Below are 24,533 nucleotides of genomic sequence, written 5' to 3' on the forward strand. Positions count from 1 at the left end.
CAAATAATAGGGATACAAATCAAATCAAGTCAAATCACATGCTACATAGACAACAGAGGTAGACTAACAGTGAAATGATTAATAACGGGTTATTTTCCAACAATGCAGAGTTGAGACAAGAAACATTTCACTGAGGTTCTCACGGCTTGCTAGAGAGAGATGTGAACTGTTGTAGCACACTGGTCTAAGCAGCAGTCTCTGCCTCTGAGCCACATGTGTTCACGCCCAGTCCTGGGTGATATTTATTTGTGAACAAGGAAGGCGTACTGTATATCCACATACTCAGGACCTTTTCAAACATCTGTTTCTAGTGACCAGCCAGAGAAGAGAGCTTCTTTGTCTCATATCATAATCCAGTCATGGGAAGTACTGATGACTGTTCAGATATTGATATTTTTCTCTCTTACAGCCTCTCCCTCTGTCTCTCCCTCTTTCTCTCTCTCTCTCTCTCTCTGTGTGAGTGTGTCTACATGGTGTGTAGCCAATCTAAACGTGCTAAACACGAGGTAGGAAAGTGTCACAGAGCAGTTTTCCATTTTGTCAATGCTGCAACTCTCTCCCTGCTGGTTTGACAAAATGAATTGCTGTCCCCAGTGCTATTGATGGCCCGGCCCAGCTCAGCTCTCTTCGGGCCAGCCTTCTGGCACCATCAGGGACCCAACGGACCTGCCACGGAACCACGGGCCAAGATACAACAGAAACAGTAACAGGGACCAAGCCTTAGACAGCATAAACTGCCCCAGAACCACAGTTCAAAGCCTTAGACAGCATAAACTGCCCCAGAACCACAGTTCAAAGCCTTAGACAGCATAAACTGCCCCAGAACCACAGTTCAAAGCCTTAGACAGCATAATCTGCCCCAGAACCACAGTTCAAAGCCTTAGACAGCATAAACTGCCCCAGAACCACAGTTCAAAGCCTTAGACAGCATAAACTGCCCCAGAACCACAGTTCAAAGCCTTAGACAGCATAAACTGCCCCAGAACCACAGTTCAAAGCCTTAGACAGCATAATCTGCCCCAGAACCACAGTTCAAAGCCTTAGACAGTATAATCTGCCCCAGAACCACAGTTCAAAGCCTTAGAAAGCATAAACTGCCCCAGAACCACGGGCACTTACTGTACCCATGACTTTGACAGTACCCTGGGCCACGCATAACTGACTGGACCTGCTCTGCTGCCATGGTCAAGCCTTAGACATCCCCCTAACCAAGACTATATCAACTGATACAGGACCAAGGGGCAAGGCCAGAATTTACATTTTTCTGACGCTTGACATTTTCCCTCAGAATGTGTACGCTGTACCTGTGTCAACTGCTGTAGAGCTGTCCCATTTTAATGCTGATTCAGGTACCTGTACCTGTGTCAACTGCTGCAGAGCTGTCCCATTTTAATGCTGATTCAGGTACCTGTACCTGTGTCAACTGCTGTAGAGCTGTCCCATTTTAATGCTGATTCAGGTACCTGTACCAGTGTCAACTGCTGTAGAGCTGTCCCATTTTAATGCTGATTCAGGTACCTGTACCTGTGTCAACTGCTGTAGAGCTGTCCCATTTTAATGCTGATTCAGGTACCTGTACCAGTGTCAACTGCTGTAGAGCTGTCCCATTTTAATGCTGATTCAGGTACCTGTACCAGTGTCAACTGCTGTAGAGCTGTCCCATTTTAATGCTGATTCAGGTACCTTTACCAGTGTCAACTGCTGTAGAGCTGTCCCATTTTAATGCTGATTCAGGTACCTGTACCAGTGTCAACTGCTGTAGAGCTGTCCCATTTTAATGCTGATTCAGGTACCTGTACCTGTGTCAACTGCTGTAGAGCTGTCCCATTTTAATGCTGATTCAGGTACCTGTACCAGTGTCAACTGCTGTAGAGCTGTCCCATTTTAATGCTGATTCAGGTACCTGTACCAGTGTCAACTGCTGTAGAGCTGTCCCATTTTAATGCTGATTCAGGTACCTGTACCTGTGTCAACTGCTGTAGAGCTGTCCCATTTTAATGCTGATTCAGGTTTGGGGGCAGTGTTATCTGATCCTAGGTCTACCCTCCACTGCAGCATATGACTGAGTGTTTGTTGCTAACCCTACCAGGGGAGAACATTCAGTAACAGGCCAATGCGTTTCTACCCTTCTCCTCCCACTGTAGAGAGTGAAATGTGCATAGGCAAGGCTGAAAGTACTGCGTCAAAGTCCTGGACTTTCTCTAAAAGTCAATAATGCATGCAACCTCTCTCTCCTCCCTCCCCCCCTCACATCTCATCCTCCCTTTCTCTCCCCTACTCCCCTTCAACAGGAGTTGTTAGCATCTCATCCTCCCTTTCTCTCCCCTACTCCCCTTCAACAGGAGTTGTTAGCATCTCATCCTCCCTTTCTCTCCCCTCCTCCCCCACTCCTCCCTCCTCCTCACATCTTCCTCCCCTCCACCCTCTCATCTCCCCCTTCCTCCCCCTCTCCTTCTCCCTCCAACAGCAGTTGTTGTCATAGGTCAGCTGTACAGGCAAGTTCTGCTCTTCTCCACCACATGGTTTTTTGTTCCATTCATAATTGATGGAGATATTTAAGGTCAGAGGCTTCAGCTCTGAACCCATCAGCACAGGAACATGTCAGAACCCAGCGTTCACTGCTGTCTGTTTAGGAACAAGAGACACAGTCAAGTTGACACACAGAAGAGATGGATCAGTTCTGAAGATTTGAATCGAGTGTGATCACTTTGATCATGTTGTCTGTCCGTCTCTGGTGACTTCTGAAGATGATTTGATTTGACCAGCTAGACACACAGACAGGTGTATAGATCACGTAATTACATACCATCAAAAGGGTAGGTAGACGGACGGAGAAACCTACAGCCTGGCAGACAGACAGACTGTCATACAGAAAGACTGATAGATAGATAGACAGACAGACATGACAGATGGACAGACAGACACTGGCAGGCAGGCAGGTGTGCGTGCACACAAAACACACACACACACACACACATTCACGCACACATACACACTTATTATTAAATGATCGTGCATGCACTGACTCGCTCACTCACTCCTGCACACACTCATGCACGCAAACAGTCAGTCATCCACACGTGAGTTCGCTATGCCCGCACGCCCACACCGTCCTTTGACTGACATTTTCAGTAGGGCTGCTACAGAGATGAGATCACAGGGCTAATATCATAACGCTTGTCAACAGAGGAGAACATCCTCACACACACACACACACACACACACACACACACACACACACACACACACACACACACACACACACACACACACACACACACACACACACACACACACAGCAGTTTCACAGGCAGCATCTGACTCTGACATTTCCCTCTGAGTACCAGGCTAACCGGTCAGACCTTTAGAGAATGTTACTCATCCAATCCTCTCTCATGCTTCTTTTATTTCTCTCCTCCTTATCTGTTTGTTCCTGTAGCACAGGTCTGGATGTCCACGCGTATCAGGCACCAGAGCCTCTATGGCTTCAGTCACAGTAAAAAGACACACAGTGTATCACTTTATCTGTCCGTCAGTCTGTCCGTCTCTGGCTTTCTGGTGACTTCTGAAGCTGACCAGCTAGACACACAGACAGTTGTAAAGATCACATTATTACTCACCATCAAATGGGTAGGTAGACGGACGGAGAGACCAACAGACAGAGAGACCTGCAGACAGACAGACAGACAGACAGAGAGACAGACAGACCTGCAGACAGACAGACAGACAGACACTGGCAGACAGGCATGTGAGCACGCGTGCACACACACACACACACACACACACACCCTTCAAATAAGGCAGTAGATTGTGGTGGCTTCCTGAAAAGCCATTAGAATGGTAATTTGAGGTGGAGTGAATCGGAAAGTCCCTCACCAGACCAGACCCAGCTGGGTGAGAGGGGAATCATTCACCACAAGATGTTGTTCCATGCACATATCACTGCCATTATGTTTATGTGTGTGTGTGTGTTGTGATGCTCAGTGACAGGTTGCCTGTAGGAGGCAGGGCTGGCATACTGTGGCATTTACTTGCAGACTAAAGGTGAGTCTGCAGGTAGCACAGCTTGCTAGTGCATTGTGGAGGGTGATAGAGGAAGGACTGAGAACACACACTCCGGCTCAGAGGATTGCAGGTTCAATCCCAGAGCTAGGCAGTCCTAGGCAGTTGGAATTCATGCCTAAACTTAACCATTTATCCCCACATAACTCTAACCCCTTGCAAATTTGAATACTGAAGTGAAACCATGATACCTTGTTAGGCAACCGGATCTCATAGACTGGACATAAAATAGTCAATGTATATCCGGGACACAAATTAAAAATGAGAATACTGGTGTTACGTTTGGTATGGTTACATAAGACAGCTGGTAACTTAAAGCAAAATTAGGGTGGTTGTTCAGGCATATAAAGCAAACGTCTTGCAACCTGAAGGTTGTGAGTTCGAATCTCATCACGGTCAACTTTAGCTAATTAGCAACTTTTCAACTACTTACTCATTGTTTTGCTACTTTGCAACTACTTAGCATATTAACCAACCATTCCCCTAACCCTAACCTTAACCCTTCTATCTAACTCTTCCCCTAACCCTAACCTTAACCCTTCTATCTAACTCTTCCCCTAACCCTAACCTTAACCCTTCTATCTAACTCTTCCCCTAACCCTAACCCTAACCTTAACCCTAACCCTAACCTTAACCTTAACCCTTTTATCTAACCATTCCCCTAACCCTAACCTTAACCTTAACCCTAACCCTAACCTTAACCCTTTTATCTAACCATTCCCCTAACCCTAACCTTAACCTTAACCCTAACCCTAACCCTAACCATAACCATTTTTTCTAACCCTTCTTCTAACCCTAACCTTAACCTTAACTCTAACCTTAACCTTAACCCTTTTATCTAACCATTCCCCTAACCCTAACCTTAACCTTAACCCTAACCCTAACCTTAACCCTTTTATCTAACCATTCCCCTAACCCTAACCTTAACCTTAACCCTAACCTTAACCCTTTTATCCAACCATTCCCCTAACCCTAACCTTAACCATTCCCCTAACCCTAACCTTAACCCTTTTATCTAACCATTCCCCTAACCCTAACCTTAACCCTTTTATCTAACCATTCCCCTAACCCTAATCTTAACCCTTTTTTCTAACTCTTCCCCTAACCCTAACCCTAACCTTAACCCTTTTTTCTAACCCTTCTTCTAACCCTAACCTTAACCCTTTAACCTAACCCCTAAACGTAACTCTACCCTTAACCCTAACCTTAACCTTAACCCTTCTATCTAACTCTTCCCCTAACCCTAACCCTAAATCCTATCCTAGCTAGAATTCATATAATATCATACGTTTTTGCAAATTCGTAACATATCATACGAATTGTAATTTGTATCATATTATACGAAATGGGTGGTGGACATCCACAAATGAATACATACTATGTGAGATGTAACATAGCATACTAAATGTCTAGGCTTTACATACAGAATCATACGAACTGCTCTGAGACCAGGTTGTGTTGGGGGTTTCACTGATAACCCCACTCTGGGGAGAGGAGAGGAACAAACACACACACTAATATGCAAACACACAGGCGAACACAAGCATACATGCACGTAGAAGCAAGCAGAGTACCCACTCTTAGGAAAAGAGACAAATAAAGACGGATAGAATCAGATACCCACAATGCCCTGTAGGCGCACGCAGCAGACTGCATGCCAGCGAGGTGGTGGGGATGGAGTCAGTGTGTGTGTGTGTGTGGCTGTGTGTGTGTGTGTGTGGCTGTGATGGAGTTTTTTGTTTGAGGCATCCAGAAGCCCTTAGGGTGTCATTACTTCTGTTGCTGAATGAAATAGCTTCAATCTACATAGTGGCCAAGTGTGTGTGTGTTTGTGTGTGTGTGTGTGTGTGTGTGTGTGTGTGTGTGTGTGTGTGTGTGTGTGTGTGTGTGTGTGTGTGTGTGTGTGTGTGTGTGTGTGTGAGTGTGTGTGTGTGTGTGTGTGTGTGTGTGTGTGTGTGTGTGTGTGTGTGTGTGTGTGTGTGTGTGTGTGATTGAGTGTGTGTCTGTGTGTGTGTGTGTGTGTGATTGAGTGTGTGTGTTATCATTGTGTGTTATCAAGAGTGTTACCATGGTGACAGATGTTGTTACAAGCAGTAGGCAACAGATTCACTTAATTTATATGATCCTTATGAACAGTAGTGTGGTGTTTTGCTGCTAATATTAATTGTAGTAAAGGATTGGTGTAAACTACTATATCTCTCTCTCTCTCTCTCTCACTCTCTCTCTCATATATATATATATATATATATCTCCCTACAGCGTCTGGTGGAGGCAGCAGAGGAGGCACACCTGCAACATGAAGATGACCCAGACCTACAGGTATGTGACAGTAGAACGTATGCTAGCTCCCAGAGCTAGTGCTTTAGCTTCGTGGGCTAACAGGGTCCTGTGCTGCACAGGTGATTTACGGTTCAACATGTTGGGGTTATTAACATGAATATGACGACCAGAGGAATTGTGTTCTACTGTATGTGATTGAAATAGTGTTGGACCACATAAATAGTTATCATATAGGAGAGTGTTTTGAAGATCCACAAACTAAATGGCCCAGAAGATGACAGGCACCACATAGCCACAGCTAGATAGCTTAGTTTAAATGCAGGAAGGGCAGGAAGAGAGGGAAAAGCATTAGCAATTTCATTCATGTCCGTTTCACTTCACTGGCTAACCCTCTTTTCCCTTCTAAAAATACACCTCAGGGTGCAAGCCCAGAAAGACCCATAATCTGGCCATGTGTCTTGCCACTTTCAAATTAAACCTCTCGTAGATATAATGCACACACACACACACACACACACACACACACACACACACACACACACACACACACACACACACACACACACACACACACACACACACACACACACACACACACACACAGACAAACACACACACACACACACACACTCACACTCACGCACACACGCACACACACGCACACGCACACAAACACACACACACACAGAGACAAGAGCATGCAGAAATAGACTCAGACATATCTGCATACTCAGTCCAACACAGCTTTTTCTCTACCTCAGTTATGCTTCAAATCCATTTGAGCGGCTTTAGTAGAGAGAGAGCAACTTTAGCATGTGTGCAAGTGTACGAGTGTGTGCTTGTGTGTGTGTGTGTGTCGAGGGGATTGGATTGAAGGGCGAGGTGAATTGAATTTCCAATTGAAGGATTACAAATAGTTTCCAGTTTTTGGGGGGATTTTTTCACGCAATTTGCCCAAATTTTTCACATTTGTGTTTTTTAATCAGAAATGATTGCTTATTGGTGCCTTCATGTGTGTACAATATTATTGTTCTCAGATTTTTTTATCATAGATTATAGTTATGTATGGAAATGTTTTCATTTTGTAAAACGCTATATATTCATTGTTTAGCAGGAATGGAATGTTCTTATCCTGTATATTTGCCTGTAATATGTGGTTAATTCACCTCGCTATTTTAATGCACTTACTGTAAGTCACTTTAGATAAGAGCATCTGCTAAAAGATCAAATGATTTACATACAGATCTCATATCACTGTATTCAATTATTACTACAAAAATGTGTTTAAATGTGTTGTTTGTACAGTTCTTTATTAAACATGTACTTATTTGTTACATTTAACTGTAAAACCAACAGTACTACTTATTTCCCTGAGAGGGAGGCCAATATATAGCATTTTGCAAAAACAAAAGTGATTGATTTTAAACAAATGTTATAGAACATGCCCAAGCCATGATTGATTGAAAAAACACCAATCTCTTACAGAATTTCTTTAAACAATTAAAGCTAATTCACCAATATTTCTGAAAATGGATATATACTGTACTGTAGTGTTTAGGAATTCAACTCTTCAATTCATCTCCTATATTGAAATCAACACTAATGTTTGGTTAGTCCTCTCAGTGTCTGTATCAGTAATGTTTGGTTAGTCCTCTCAGTGTCTGTATCAGTAATGTTTGGTTAGTCCTCTCAGTGTCTGTATCAGTAATGTTTGGTTAGTCCTCTCAGTGTCTGTATCAGTAATGTTTGGTTAGTCCTCTCAGTGTCTGTATAAGTAATGTTTGGTTAGTCCTCTCAGTGTCTGTATCAGTAATGTTTGGTTAGTCCTCTCAGTGTCTGTATCAGTAATGTTTGGTTAGTCCTCTCAGTGTCTGTATCAGTAATGTTTGGTTAGTCCTCTCAGTGTATGTATCATTAATGTTTGGTTAGTCCTCTCAGTGTCTGTATCAGTAATGTTTGGTTAGTCCTCTCAGTGTCTGTATCAGTAATGTTTGGTAAGTCCTCTCAGTGTCTGTATCATTAATGTTTGGTTAGTCCTCTCAGTGTCTGTATCAGTAATGTTTGGTTAGTCCTCTCAGTGTCTGTATCAGTAATGTTTGGTTAGTCCTCTCAGTGTCTGTATCATTAATGTTTGGTTAGTCCTCTCAGTGTCTGTATCAGTAATGTTTGGTTAGTCCTCTCAGTGTCTGTATCAGTAATGTTTGGTTAGTCCTCTCAGTGTCTGTATCATTAATGTTTGGTTAGTCCTCTCAGTGTCTGTATCAGTAATGTTTGGTTAGTCCTCTCAGTGTCTGTATCATTCATGTTTGGTTAGTCCTCTCAGTGTCTGTAGCAGTAATGTTTGGTTAGTCCTATCGGTGTCTGTATCAGTAATGTTTGGTTAGTCCTCTCAGTGTCTGTATCAGTAATGTTTGGTTAGTCCTCTCGGTGTCTGTATCAGTAATGTTTGGTTAGTCCTCTCAGTGTCTATCATTAATGTTTGGTTAGTCCTTTCAGTGTCTGTATCAGTAATGTTTGGTTAGTCCTCTCAGTGTAGGTATCAGTAATGTTTAATTTGTCTGTTTGGTTAGTCCTCTCAGTGTCTGTATCAGTAATGTTTGGTTAGTCCTCTCAGTGTCTGTATCAGTAATGTTTGGTTAGTCCTCTCAGTGTCTGTATCAGTAATGTTTGGTTAGTCCTCTCAGTGTCTGTATCAGTAATGTTTGGTTAGTCCTCTCGGTGTCTGTATCAGTAATGTTTGGTTAGTCCTCTCAGTGTCTGTATCAGTAATGTTTGGTTAGTCCTCTCAGTGTCTATCATTAATGTTTGGTTAGTCCTCTCTGTGTCTGTATCAGTAATGTTTGGTTAGTCCTCTCAGTGTCCGTATCAGTAATGTTTGGTTAGTCCTCTCAGTGTCTGTATCAGTAATGTTTGGTTAGTCCTCTCGGTGTCTGTATCAGTAATGTTTGGTTAGTCCTCTCAGTGTCTGTATCAGTAATGTTTGGTTAGTCCTCTCAGTGTCTGTATCAGTAATGTTTGGTTAGTCCTCTCAGTGTCTGTATCAGTAATGTTTGGTTAGTCCTCTCAGTGTCTGTATCAGTAATGTTTGGTTAGTCCTCTCAGTGTCTGTATCAGTAATGTTTGGTTAGTCCTCTCAGTGTCTGTATCAGTAATGTTTGGTTAGTCCTCTCAGTGTCTGTATCATTAATGTTTGGTTAGTCCTCTCAGTGTCTGTATCAGTAATGTTTGGTTAGTTCTCTCAGTGTCTGTATCAGTAATGTTTGGTTAGTCCTCTCGGTGTCTGTATCAGTAATGTTTGGTTAGTCCTCTCTGTGTCTGTATCAGTAATGTTTGGTTAGTCCTCTCGGTGTCTGTATCAGTAATGTTTGGTTAGTCCTCTGTGTCTGTATCAGTAATGTTTGGTTAGTCCTCTCAGTGTCTATCATTAATGTTTGGTTAGTCCTTTCAGTGTCTGTATCAGTAATGTTCGGTTAGTCCTCTCAGTGTAGGTATCAGTAATGTTTAATTTGTCTGTTTGGTTAGTCCTCTCAGTGTCTGTATCAGTAATGTTTGGTTAGTCCTCTCAGTGTCTGTATCAGTAATGTTTGGTTAGTCCTCTCAGTGTCTGTATCATTAATGTTTGGTTAGTCCTCTCAGTGTCTGTATCAGTAATGTTTGGTTAGTCCTCTCAGTGTCTGTATCAGTAATGTTTGGTTAGTCCTCTCGGTGTCTGTATCAGTAATGTTTGGTTAGTCCTCTCAGTGTCTGTATCAGTAATGTTTGGTTAGTCCTCTCAGTGTCTGTATCAGTAATGTTTGGTTAGTCCTCTCAGTGTCTGTATCAGTAATGTTTGGTTAGTCCTCTCGGTGTCTGTATCAGTAATGTTTGGTTAGTCCTCTCAGTGTCTGTATCAGTAATGTTTGGTTAGTCCTCTCGGTGTCTGTATCAGTAATGTTTGGTTAGTCCTCTCAGTGTCTGTATCAGTAATGTTTGGTTAGTCCTCTCAGTGTCTGTATCAGTAATGTTTGGTTAGTCCTCTCAGTGTCTGTATCAGTAATGTTTGGTTAGTCCTCTCAGTGTCTGTATCAGTAATGTTTGGTTAGTCCTCTCGGTGTCTGTATCAGTAATGTTTGGTTAGTCCTCTCAGTGTCTGTATCAGTAATGTTTGGTTAGTCCTCTCAGTGTCTGTATCAGTAATGTTTGGTTAGTCCTCTCAGTGTCTGTATCAGTAATGTTTGGTTAGTCCTCTCAGTGTCTGTATCAGTAATGTTTGGTTAGTCCTCTCAGTGTCTGTATCAGTAATGTTTGGTTAGTCCTCTCAGTGTCTGTATCAGTAATGTTTGGTTAGTCCTCTCAGTGTCTGTATCAGTAATGTTTGGTTAGTCCTCTCAGTGTCTGTATCAGTAATGTTTGGTTAGTCCTCTCAGTGTCTGTATCAGTAATGTTTGGTTAGTCCTCTCAGTGTCTGTATCAGTAATGTTTGGTTAGTCCTCTCGGTGTCTGTATCAGTAATGTTTGGTTAGTCCTCTCAGTGTCTGTATCAGTAATGTTTGGTTAGTCCTTTCAGTGTCTGTATCAGTAATGTTTGGTTAGTCCTCTCAGTGTAGGTATCAGTAATGTTTAATTTGTCTGTTTGGTTAGTCCTCTCAGTGTCTGTATCAGTAATGTTTGGTTAGTCCTTTCAGTGTCTGTATCATTAATGTTTGGTTAGTCCTCTCAGTGTCTGTATCAGTAATGTTTGGTTAGTCCTCTCAGTGTCTGTATCATTAATGTTTGGTTAGTCCTCTCAGTGTCTGTATCAGTAATGTTTGGTTAGTCCTCTCAGTGTCTGTATCAGTAATGTTTGGTTAGTCCTCTCAGTGTCTGTATCAGTAATGTTTGGTTAGTCCTCTCGGTGTCTGTATCAGTAATGTTTGGTTAGTCCTCTCAGTGTCTGTATCAGTAATGTTTGGTTAGTCCTCTCAGTGTCTGTTTCAGTAATGTTTGGTTAGTCCTCTCGGTGTCTGTATCAGTAATGTTTGGTTAGTCCTCTCAGTGTCTTTATCAGTAATGTTTGGTTAGTCCTCTCAGTGTCTATCATTAATGTTTGGTTAGTCCTTTCAGTGTCTGTATCAGTAATGTTTGGTTAGTCCTCTCAGTGTCTGTATCAGTAATGTTTGGTTAGTCCTCTCAGTGTCTGTATCAGTAATGTTTGGTTAGTCCTCTCGGTGTCTGTATCAGTAATGTTTGGTTAGTCCTCTCAGTGTCTGTATCAGTAATGTTTGGTTAGTCCTCTCAGTGTCTGTATCAGTAATGTTTGGTTAGTCCTCTCAGTGTCTGTATCAGTAATGTTTGGTTAGTCCTCTCAGTGTCTGTATCAGTAATGTTTGGTTAGTCCTCTCAGTGTCTGTATTTTTTATTTTATTTTTATTTCACCTTTATTTAACCAGGTAGGCTAGTTGAGAACAAGTTCTCATTTGCAACTGCGACCTGGCCAAGATAAAGCATAGCAGTGTGAGCATACAACAAAGAGTTACACATGGAGTAAACAATTAACAAGTCAATAACACAGTAGAAAACGAAGGGGGGGTCTATATACAATGTGTGCAAAAGGCATGAGGAGGTAGGCAAATAATTACAATTTTGCAGATTAACACTGGAGTGATAAAAGATCAGATGGTCATGTACAGGTAGAGATATTGGTGTGCAGAAGAGCAGAAAAGTAAATAAATAGAAACAGTACGGGGATGAGGTAGGTGAAAAGGGTGGGCTATTTACCAATAGACTATGTACAGCTGCAGCGATCGGTTAGCTGCTCAGATAGCTGATGTTTGAAGTTGGTGAGGGAGATAAAAGTCTCCAACTTCAGCGATTTTTGCAATTCGTTCCAGTCACAGGCAGCAGAGTACTGGAACGAAAGGCGGCCAAATGAGGTGTTGGCTTTAGGGATGATCAGTGAGATACACCTGCTGGAGCGCGTGCTACGGATGGGTGTTGCCATCGTGACCAGTGAGCTGAGATAAGGCGGAGCTTTACCTAGCATAGACTTGTAGATGACCTGGAGCCAGTGGGTCTGGCGACGAATATGTAGCGAGGGCCAGCCGACTAGAGCATACAAGTCGCAGTGGTGGGTAGTATAAGGTGCTTTAGTGACAAAACGGATGGCACTGTGATAGACTGCATCCAGTTTGCTGAGTAGAGTGTTGGAAGCCATTTTGTAGATGACATCGCCGAAGTCGAGGATCGGTAGGATAGTCAGTTTTACTAGGGTAAGCTTGGCGGCTTGAGTGAAGGAGGCTTTGTTGCGGAATAGAAAGCCGACTCTTGATTTGATTTTCGATTGGAGATGTTTGATATGAGTCTGGAAGGAGAGTTTGCAGTCTAGCCAGACACCTAGGTACTTATAGACGTCCACATATTCTAGGTCGGAACCATCCAGGGTGGTGATGCTAGTCGGGCATGCAGGTGCAGGCAGCGACCGGTTGAAAAGCATGCATTTGGTCTTACTAGCGTTTAAGAGCAGTTGGAGGCCACGGAAGGAGTGTTGTATGGCATTGAAGCTTGTTTGGAGGTTAGATAGCACAGTGTCCAAAGACGGGCCGAAAGTATATAGAATGGTGTCGTCTGCGTAGAGGTGGATCAGGGAATCGCCCGCAGCAAGAGCAACATCATTGATATACACAGAGAAAAGAGTCGGCCCGAGAATTGAACCCTGTGGCACCCCCATAGAGACTGCCAGAGGACCGGACAGCATGCCCTCCGATTTGACACACTGAACTCTGTCTGCAAAGTAATTGGTGAACCAGGCAAGGCAGTCATCCGAAAAACCGAGGCTACTGAGTCTGCCGATAAGAATATGGTGATTGACAGAGTCAATCATTAATGTTTGGTTAGTCCTCTCAGTGTCTGTATCAGTAATGTTTGGTTAGTCCTCTCAGTGTCTGTATCAGTAATGTTTGGTTAGTCCTCTCGGTGTCTGTATCAGCAATGTTTGGTTAGTCCTCTCAGTGTCTGTATCAGTAATGTTTGGTTAGTCCTCTCAGTGTCTATCATTAATGTTTGGTTAGTCCTCTCGGTGTCTGTATCAGTAATGTTTGGTTAGTCCTCTCAGTGTCTGTATCAGTAATGTTTGGTTAGTCCTCTCAGTGTCTGTATCAGTAATGTTTGGTTAGTCCTCTTGGTGTCTGTATCAGTAATGTTTGGTTAGTCCTCTCAGTGTCTGTATCAGTAATGTTTGGTTAGTCCTCTCAGTGTCTGTATCAGTAATGTTTGGTTAGTCCTCTCAGTGTCTGTATCAGTGAGTGTGATGGGTCTCAGGCTGGTAGTGTCGAGGGCAGCAGCAGTAGTTTATGGGTGTAATTATTTGGCAGAGATGAGCTCAGTAAAGTGAGTACTGTTGTTTCAGTTTATTGACAGGGCTATAGGTTTGATAGTATAGCGCTCCCTCTCTCAGTACCTGTTGGAAACAGTACAAATTTCACTCAATGGTCATTCTGCTGCTCCCCCTGTGGTCATTCCCCCCACCGCCTCAATGGTCATTCTGCCGTTCCCCCTGTGGTCAAATCCCCCCACCGCCTCAATGGTCATTCTGCTGCTCCCCCTGTGGTCATTCCCCCCACCGCCTCAATGGTCATTCTGCTGTTCCCCCTGTGGTCATTCCCCCCACCGCCTCAATGGTCATTCTGCTGCTCCCCCTGTGGTCATTCCCCCCACCCCATCAATGGTCATTCTGCTTCTCCCCCAATGGTCATTCCCCCCCACCCCCTCAATGGTCGGCAGGGGGCGGCAGGGTAGCCTAGTGGTTAGAGTGTTGGAATAGAAACCGCAAGGTTGCAAGTTCAAACCCCCGAGCTGACAAGGTACAAATCTGTCATTCTGCCCCTGAACAGGCAGTTAACCCACAGTTCCTAGGCCATCATTGAAAATAAGAATTTGTTCTTAACTGACTTGCCTAGTTAAATAAAGATCAAATAAAAATTTCTGCTTCTCCTCTGTGGTTGTTCGCCCTGTGGTCATTCCCCCTCTCCCCCTCAATGGTCATGCTGCTGTGCCCCCTGTGGTCATTCCCCCTCTCCCCCTCAATGGTCATTCTGCTGTTCCCCCTGTGGTCATTCCCCCTCTCCCCCTATGGTCATGCTGCTGTGCTGCTGTTCCCCCTGTGGTCATCCCCCCCAGCCCCTCAACAGTCTTTACTCTGCCTCCACCCCAGTGGACATGTATATATTCATCACTGCTACTATTATATAGTGCTATTTCACACCTGCAACCCTATACATGTGACCACAGTATTAAACAATCTGAATCTGAGTTGATCTCCCGTTTTCTTCAGTTTTGTGCCTTTACACAACCCAGCTCTGGTCACTACTAAAGAACGACCCAGCTCTGGTCACTACTAAAGAACGACCCAGCTCTGGTCACTACTAAAGAACGACCCAGCTCTGGTCACTACTAATGAACGACCCAGCTCTGGTCACTACTAAAGAACGACCCAGCTCTGGTCACTAGGTCACTACTAAAGAACGACCCAGCTCTGGTCACTACTAAAGAATGACCCAGCTCTGGTCACTATTAAAAAACGACCCAGCTCTGGTCACTACTAAAGAACGACCCAGCTCTGGTCACTACTAAAGAACGACCCAGCTCTGGTCACTACTAAAGAACGACCCAGCTCTGGTCACTACTAAAGAACGACCCAGCTCTGGTCACTACTAAAGAACGACCCAGCTCTGGTCACTACTAAAGAACGACCCAGCTCTGGTCACTACTAAAGAACGACCCAGCTCTGGTCACTACTAAAGAACGACCCAGCTCTGGTCACTAGGTCACTACTAAAGAACGACCCAGCTCTGGTCACTACTAAAGAACGACCCAGCTCTGGTCACTATTAAAAAACGACCCAGCTCTGGTCACTACTATAGAACGACCCAGCACTGGTCACTACTAAAGAACGACCCAGCTCTGGTCACTACTAAAGAACGACCCAGCTCTGGTCACTACTAAAGAACGACCCAGCTCTGGTCACTAGGTCACTACTAAAGAACGACCCAGCTCTGGTCACTACTAAAGAATGACCCAGCTCTGGTCACTACTAAAGAATTACAGGTAGCCTACATTGACGTCAGATAATTTCTTGAAACTTGATTCCATTTTACCTGCGGACTCCCATCAGCCATTTTGAGATTCAAGCGATTCAACACAGGTAGGTAGGTAGGCACTGTAGGTAGCTATGGGTCCGCTGTTGCCATGGTGACAGCCAGTGATGTGTAATTGCGTGCTGACTGTTCGGAGGTAATGGGGATGATGGAGGGGAGGTAATGTGAGTGTCTAAGCAGAGATAATGACAGGTCATGTAATCTAGTCCCCATATCATTATCACCTGGTCCCCTGAGATGGGGACTATCTGGGATCAGATACGTTCAATACAGTTGGATTCAATAGTGGATGAATGTATCGACCAGTTTGTTGTCCTAAACTCAGGGTTTCGATTTTGTGTGTTGTGTGTGTGTGTGTGTGCATGTGCATGTGTGCATATGTGTGTGTGTGTGTGTGTGTGTGCGCGTGTATGTGTATTGTGTGTGCGTGTATGTTTATTGTGTGTGTGTGTGTGTGTGTGTGTGTGTGTGTGCGCGTGTGTGCGTGTATGTGTATGTGTATTGTGTGTGTGTGTGTGTGTGTGTGTGTGTGTGTGTGTGTGTGTGTGTGTGTGTGTGTGTGTGTGTGTGTGTGTGTGTGTGTGTGTGTGTGTGTGTGTGTGTGTGTGCATATTGTGCTGTTAAATCAGAAGGTTGCTGCTCAGTGCGTTTGAGTGCTGTAAAAATAGGAGGCTGATCACTAGAAAAATACTTTGTTTTCGGACGTTTGAACAGGTGCTGAGAACGTGGATATATACCTTCCTCAGTGTTCACAGCCAGAGGGTGCTGCTTAGACCACTGGTCCACAGCAGTTCACAATGCTCTAGCAAGCCATGAGAATACTTGAAGATACTTGATGGTAATAGGGCATAGTTTTTTTATTATTTTGTTTTAAGCCTTCCCCAACCATAGCCCTACCCTTAACCGCTAATAATTAAACCCTAAACTGTTAACCTTCGAGTTGTTTATGATTTAACCCTGTAACCATGTGGATCTAACCCTGTAACCATGTGGATCTAACCCTGTAACCATGTGGATCTAACCCTGTAACCATATGGATCTAACCCTGTAACCATGTGGATCTAACCCTGTAACCATGTGGATCTAACCCTGTAACCATGTGGATCTAACCCTGTAACCATGTGGATCTAACCCTGTAACCATGTGGATCTAACCCTGTAACCATGTGGATCTAACCCTGTAACCATATGGATCTAACCCTGATCTAACCCTGTAACCATGTGGATCTAACCCTGTAACCATGTGGATCTAACCCTGTAACCATATGGATCTAACCCTGATCTAACCCTGTAACCATGTGGATCTAACCCTGTAACCATATGGATCTAACCCTGTAACCATATGGATCTAACCCTGTAACCATATGGATCTAACCCTGTAACCATGTAGATCTAACCCTGTAACCATATGGATCTAACCCTGTAACCATATGGATCTAACCCTGTAACCATATGGATCTAACCCTGTAACCATGTAGATCTAACCCTGTAACCATGTAGATCTAACCCTGTAACCATATGGATCTAACCTTGTAACCATATGGATCTAACCCTGTAACCATGTGGATCTAACCCTGTAACCATATGGAATTATCCCTGTAACCATATGGATCTAACCAAGTAACCATGTGGATCTAACCCTGTAACCATATGGAATTACCCCGTAACTATATGGATCTAACCCTGTACCCATGTGGATCTAACCCTGTACCCATGTGGATCTAACCCTGTGACCATGTGGATCTAACCCTGTAACCATATGGAATTACCCCGTAACTATATGGATCTAACCCTGTACCCATGTGGATCTAACCCTGTACCCATGTGGATCTAACCCTGTGACCATGTGGATCTAACCCTGTAACCATATGGAATTATCCCTGTAACTATGCAGAATTAAGGCGTAAAAAATATGTCGGTTTGGAAGGGAAACTATGAGATCTTGTTGCAAGAAGAGCTAAGACAGTGTGATTGTCTCTAATTGCGTATTGAACTTTCTGAATGTGTAATTAAACGGTTGGGTTCCCTACTCGGTAGAGATCAGAACTTGTGTGTGTGTGCGTGCCTGTGTGTGTAATGTAACTGTGTGTGTGTGTACGTGCGTAGCCCTCACAGTGGCATTTCAGATCTGGCTCTCCTGCTGAACACACTGAATAGATAGTAATTATCACCAGCCATGCTAAAAATACCCCTTCCCATCCTGCTGTAGGGTGAAGCCTCTTCCATCGCTATTTGGCTTTATTATAAATTGTTTGTGCTTTTTGGTTATTGGATACATATTTGGCTGGCAGCAGTTTGATATACATTTCCTTATCTTGCCTATCCAGAGCTCTCTCTCTCCCATGTGGAACCAGCGGGATAATCTGCTCCCATTCTGATTTTCTCCCTCAGTCAGTGTTCATGCAAATGGCCATGCTCCACCCCTCCTGCCCTCTGCAGCCAATCAAATCTCTTCCTCAAGTTGAATATGTGGTAATTACCCAATCACAGACTCGTGTGACAGAACTGGGACCCTTCGAGTGGGACTGAAATGGCGTCTGAGTCGTAGTCATCAAACAGTAGCTTCCTTCCGTTTTTCACATTCTGTTGTTCTACTGTGTGAATGTTTGGCAGGGGTGTTTTGAGAGGCAATCCCCTCACCCTCTGCTGTGTTCTCCCTGTCTTCCTGCCAGTTTAGATAATTCCCCCTCTCCCCCTGGCTTCTGATAGCCAATCACTGTTCTCCCTGACTTATGATAGCCAATCACTGTCATCTCTGACTTATGATAGCCAATCAAAAGCCCCACTCAGCAAGGCCAAATTAGATTTTCGTGGGGAGCATCTGAATTGTTCGCTCCTCGCATCCTTTCTCCTCACTCCTTCTCAAAACCCGTTGCACGAGAAAGCCAGAATTCCCTCCTATATGAACTTCTCCTCCAATGGGTTTTGAGAAGGAGTGAGGAGAGAGGAAGTGAGGATTATAAAATTAATATTCTCCCATGATCTGTGTTGGGGTATCAGATTGGTGGAAATAGGGGAGGAGTAGAGGGATGGAGGGATGGATGGATGGAGGGATGGAGGGATGGAGGGATGGAGGGATGGATGACACATATATTACACCTTTCAAACCAAGGCGTTTATTTTGCTACCTTTAGCATCCCGCCAATGAAGGGTATTGCCGGTGACAAAGCCTCTACTTTTTCCCCCGTGGAAACCGATCTAGTCATGATTGCGGTGTAAAGTTCTTCCTACGGCTTAGTATGAAATGTAACCGTAATGCTACGGCGGCATTGGCACGCACTATGCTCTTAAGCTGTTGATGGTTGCTAGGCAGTGCCTGTTACTACTATCCTCCTGGCAGGTCTGAACTTTGCGAAGCATGTCACTTCACCCATCTCATCGCAGAGTCCACCACATGCATTGCATTCCTCAACCACAACTGGATGCAGGGGCGCAACTTTCACTGGGACGGGGGACGGGGTGGGGACATGTCCCTCCCAACCACATTCTGAAATTGCATTTTTGTCCCCCCAGTTTTCTCATTGGAATGTGATACAAAAGCTGGTAACGGTGTGCTTTAGGACCATGCGGAGGCCTCCATGCGGTCGGGTAGACTGTTTGGAGTGTTTATCCGTCTGGATAAAAATAATTCTAATAACAAATAATTATGCCCCCCCCACTTCTAAAACCAAAGCTGCACCCCTGTCTGGATGGATCCATAAGGATTTACTGTGGGAATAAATATCAATGAATGATGGAAACATTAGGATAAAGTATGCTAATGCAATGAAGGCATCAAACTGAAACACCCAAAGCCATCAAATTGTTGCTTACTGAAACACCCAAAGCCATCCAATTGTTGCTTACTGAAACACCCAAAGCCATCAAATTGTTGCTTACTGAAACACCCAAAGCCATCAAATTGTTGCTTACTGAAACACCCAAAGCCATCAAATTGTTGCTTACTGAAACACCCAAAGCCATCAAAGTGTTGCTTACTGAAACACCCAAAGCCATCCAATTGTTGCTTACTGAAACACCCAAAGCCATCCAATTGTTGCTTACTGAAACACCCAAAGCCATCAAATTGTTGCTTACTGAAACACCCAAAGCCATCAAAGTGTTGCTTACTGAAACACCCAAAGCCATCAAAGTGTTGCTTACTGAAACACCCAAAGCCATCAAAGTGTTGCTTACTGAAACACCCAAAGCCATCCAATTGTTGTAATACATTTGAAGCAATAGTCTTAATGCGTGTGGTCAACAATTTCAGCACCGTTTGGTGCTTTAAGACAATCCTGGGGACTCATCTTGATAAATCAATCGATGTCAGATTTTTATTATCTCCGTTTGGATATTGATTAGGCTATAATTAGACTGTGGAATTGTTAGCTGAATTGAGGTGAGTGCAGCTCATGATCATCTTGTCTAGTCGACTGATTGATTATCACTCATCAGAACATTGTGACAGCGTGTTATGTATCTTATCAAGTGCATTAGTAACCTAGTCCTACAGTACTTCCGGACTAAAGCATGTGGCTCGTCTTAATCAATCAATGTCATTAATCTCTGTCTGTATATTTGATTAACTCTGTCTGGGCAAATAGGTGGAGGCGATATACAATAGTTCATCTATGGCTGATTAGGCACATTTAGTATGTAATAATGTAGCCTAAATCAATTGTAGGTCTATTATTTTGTTAGATTGCATATAGGCAATTCCAAATGCCCCGTGAAGCTTGTGAAATATGAACACGACACCCACATATTTTTGAAAATGTAGATTGCTATTATTTTCTTTTGGTATCAGGATGAAGATACTCTAAATGTAAGACGTCTGCTCCCTAACAAAGCGGAGTGAGGAAAGAGATGAAACATGGAGGAAATAAACATGGGCTTACCTCAAATCAAATCTAATTTTATTTGTCACATACACATGGTTAGCAGATGTTAATGCGAGTGTGGCTGTTTAACAGTCTGATGGCCTTGAGATAGAAGCTGGCCTTGAGATAGAAGCTGGCCTTGAGATAGAAGCTAGCCTTGAGATAGAAGCTGGCCTTGAGATAGAAGCTGGTCTTGAGATAGAAGCTGGCCTTGAGATAGAAGCTGGCCTTGAGATAGAAGCTGGCCTTGAGATAGAAGCTGGTCTTGAGATAGAAGCTGGCCTTGAGATAGAAGCTGGTCTTGAGATAGAAGCTGGCCTTGAGATAGAAGCTGGCCTTGAGATAGAAGCTGGTCTTGAGATAGAAGCTGGTCTTGAGATAGAAGCTGGCCTTGAGATAGAAGCTGGTCTTGAGATAGAAGCTGGCCTTGAGATAGAAGCTGGCCTTGAGATAGAAGCTGGCCTTGAGATAGAAGCTGGCCTTGAGATAGAAGCTGGTCTTGAGATAGAAGCTGGCCTTGAGATAGAAGCTGGCCTTGAGATAGAAGCTGGCCTTGAGATAGAAGCTGGCCTTGAGATAGAAGTTGGCCTTGAGATAGAAGCTGGCCTTGAGATAGAAGCTGGCCTTGAGATAGAAGCTGGCCTTGAGATAGAAGCTGGCCTTGAGATACCTATGAATTGTATTCTGTTATATTTCATGATATTCTTAGCGTAATTCCAAAATACTGTATATGTGTTGACTGATCAGCCTGGTAAGTGTGCCTTGTCTGTTTAAGGAACAAAATCACTATTGGTTTCATGTGCATGGCACAGCCATTTAGAATATAGGCTGCACAGACCAGCAACATAATACACCCTTCATTTTATTAGTCACAAAAGGTTTTTTAGAACCTACCTAAAATGAATTAATAATGGATTACATTGTGATGCTGAACATTCAATGGATTTATTAACATAGACATCCATCCACATCGCCCACATCTACTCCTACTCCTACTCCTACTCCTACTCCTACTTCTACTCCTACTCCTAACCCTGCTGGCGTGTGCATGGGAGATAAAGAAGGCTTATCGTGGCAAGAATGCCATAAAAAATGTGACTGTTTGGATTGGGTTCTAAAAAACATTGCTTTATTTTTGATTTTTTTACTGGGCAACATACCGTAAAGTCTGTCTGTATAGTGTATTATATATAAGTAGATTTAGGAAGGTTGGACTTGGTGACCATAGAGCCCTTCTCTGGTCAGGAAAATAGCTGTATGTATACAGCTTACCTGTTCTATTCCTCCTCCAGCCCGTGTGGTGTGTGTTGTTAATGGTCTGGAGATGGGAATGTTTAAACCATTCGTTCAGCGAATGGCCTTGCTTGTCTGCAGGAACACACACACACACACACACACACACACACACACACACACACACACACACACACACACACACACACACACACACACACACACACACACACACACACACACACACACACACACACACACACACCTCCTTCCAACTAATCTATCTCACCCACTAGGTGACTCGACAGGAGAATGGGTTCTTCAGCGGACCTTCTCTATCTCTTCCTTTGTCTCTCATTCTCTTCCTCTCTTCCTTTCCTAGGGTTGCAAAATTCAGGGAAATTTCAATAAATTCCCTGGTTTTCCCAAAATCCCGGTGAGAGGATTCCCGGAATGAGGAGGGAATAAGCGGGAAATCAGGAATCCTCCATCCAGGATCTCTGGAAGGGAATTTATTGAATGTTCTCCGAATTTTTGTAACCTTACCCTCTCTTCACTCCTTTTGCCCATTTCATTCTGTGTTTTAAATCCTTTTTATTTTCACTTTTAAAATATGCAACACCATTTTGTTTTAGAAGATAATATAGAAGGGAGAGCAGTTGCATTACAGTGTAGGATGATGTGCTATATATGGTGTTGTTTTATACCATGACATATTATTCAGATCTGCATAATATGATCGCCATGTTTAAAATTCATGTTGCAGAATGATTTGCAGAGCGGAAAATAGCTCAGCTATGATTAACATGAAAGCTTGTCTCATTCCATTATAGATGAGCTCCTAGAACGTCAGAAGGCTTTAACAACTACACCAGAGAAAGCATTGGGAACACAAGCACATGTTATTTGACATCATGGGTGTAATGGTATAGGATGCTGTAATGTTTTTACAATGTGATTCATGCCTACCTGCTTTTGGAATGCTTCACTAGCAGAGCTGAGGTAAACAGTTATTGTGTTGAAACAGGAAGTATGTGTTTCTCACTTTTCCTAAACTTCCAAATGTTTCAGTTTTCACAGAAACCCAGACCAGTCCATGGCTCTGAGCTGTTTACCATAGTTATTTACATTTGTACATGTCCCCTGGGCTATTTACTGCTCCCAGTTTCACACCCAGGGAATCACAGGTCCCAGATAAACACACCGTGGCGAGTGGAGGAGGAGGAGAGGCAAGAGAGAAGAAGGGTGGGGGGGAGAACAGGAGAGGTGAGGTGGAGGGGGGGGACAGGACAGGCGGTGAGTGGAGGGGAGGGGAGAAGAGAGGAGAGGAGAGGTGGAGGGGAGGGGAGAAGAGAGGAGAGGAGAGGTGGAGAGGAGAGGAGAGGAGAGGAGAGGAGAGGAGAGGAGAGGAGAGGAGAGGAGAGGAGAGGAGAGGAGAGGAGAGGAGAGGAGAGGAGAGGAGAGGAGAGGAGAGGAGAGGAGAGGAGAGGAGAGGAGAGAGGAGAGGAGAGGAGAGTTTAAAGTCAATGCTTTAGGCTGTTGTGTCATGGTTAACACTATGGATCAAAGACAGCCACCTTATCTTTCACCCCGAGGCTGTGTGTGTGTGTGTGTGTGTGTGTGTGTGTGTGTGTGTGTGTGTGTGTGTGTGTGTGTGTGTGTGTGTGTGTGTGTGTGTGTGTGTGTGTGTGTGTGTGTGTGCGTGCGTGCGTGCGTGCGTGCGTGCGTGCGTGCGTGCGTGCGTGCGTGCGTGCGTGTAGTTTAAGTTTTAGGTGAGACGTTTGTTGTCAAGGAGGGAAAGGGTGCAGAGAGATTTCTCGAAATTCCCAAGCATTTTTTTACTTTCACAGGAGCCAATGGACAATAACGCCTGAGGTTTGTCTTTTTAAATGCTAAGCTAAAACATGAACATGGACACACTTTCTACTTCTCTGTCAACTCTTTTTCCCTTCCTCCCCCTCTCCTCCCTTCCTCCCCCTCTCCTCCCTCTCTCCTCCCCTCTCCTCCCTTCCTCCCTCCCTCTCTCCTCCCTTCCTCCCTCCTTCTCCCCTCCCTCCCCTCCCCCTCCCTCCCTCCCTCCCTCCCTCCCTCCCTCCCTCCCTCCCTCCCCCTCCCTCCCCTCCCTCCCTCCCTCCCTCCCTCCCTCCCTCCCTCCCTCCCTCCCTCCCTCCCTCCCTCCCTCCCTCCCTCCCCTCAATATCTTTCACTGTCTCCCTCTTCTCATCTGTATGAGTGGGTGTTGATAGGACATCAACCATTACGTGCTGTGATGAGGGACTGCATTAGTGGTGAATGAGTGTGTCTGCGTGTGTGGGTGTGTGCGCGTGTGTGGGCCTGCATTAGTGACACAGGGGAAACCTTCACTGTGCAGAGTCAGGGATCCTATCTGTCCTTACTGAAGGCCAGCTGATGAGTGCATTTTTTCTCACTATTTAAACCCACACACTGTGAATTTAAACTAGTCAATTAGAGACGGCATCAATTATGCATCAATGTTGATGTCTCTTTTACCTGGGATATTCTGTAACAGCCCTGAGACAGCAGATTGTACCTGGGATATTCTGTAACAGCCCTGAGACAGCAGATTGTACCTGGGATATTCTGTAACAGCCCTGAGACAGCAGATTGTACCTGGGATATTCTGTAACAGCCCTGAGACAGCAGATTGTACCTGGGATATTCTGTAACAGCCCTGAGACAGCAGATTGTATCTGGGATATTCTGTAACAGCCCTGAGACAGCAGATTGTACCTGGGATATTCTGTAACAGCCCTGAGACAGCAGATTGTACCTGGGAATTCTGTAACAGCCCTGAGACAGCAGATTGTACCTGGGATATTCTGTAACAGCCCTGAGACAGCAGATTGTACCTGGGATATTCTGTAACAGCCCTGAGACAGCAGATTGTACCTGGGATATTCTGTAACAGCCCTGAGACAGCAGATTGTACCTGGGATATTCTGTAACAGCCCTGAGACAGCAGATTG

The 24,533-nt window shown here is 44.2% G+C and overlaps 1 protein-coding gene across 1 annotated transcript in view; it reads left to right on the top strand.

Annotated features, from left to right (window-relative positions):
* Positions 1 to 24,533, top strand: part of LOC109880355 (voltage-dependent calcium channel subunit alpha-2/delta-3) — a 310,106-nt gene that overhangs the window by 59,997 nt on the left and 225,576 nt on the right. Inside the window, 1 exon segment of the mRNA XM_074933786.1 lies at positions 6,322 to 6,391. Within this exon segment, the coding sequence (XP_074789887.1) occupies positions 6,322 to 6,391 (70 nt within the window).

Source organism: Oncorhynchus kisutch, linkage group LG24 (assembly GCF_002021735.2).
Source record: "Oncorhynchus kisutch isolate 150728-3 linkage group LG24, Okis_V2, whole genome shotgun sequence".
Taxonomy (NCBI): Eukaryota; Metazoa; Chordata; class Actinopteri; order Salmoniformes; family Salmonidae; genus Oncorhynchus; species Oncorhynchus kisutch.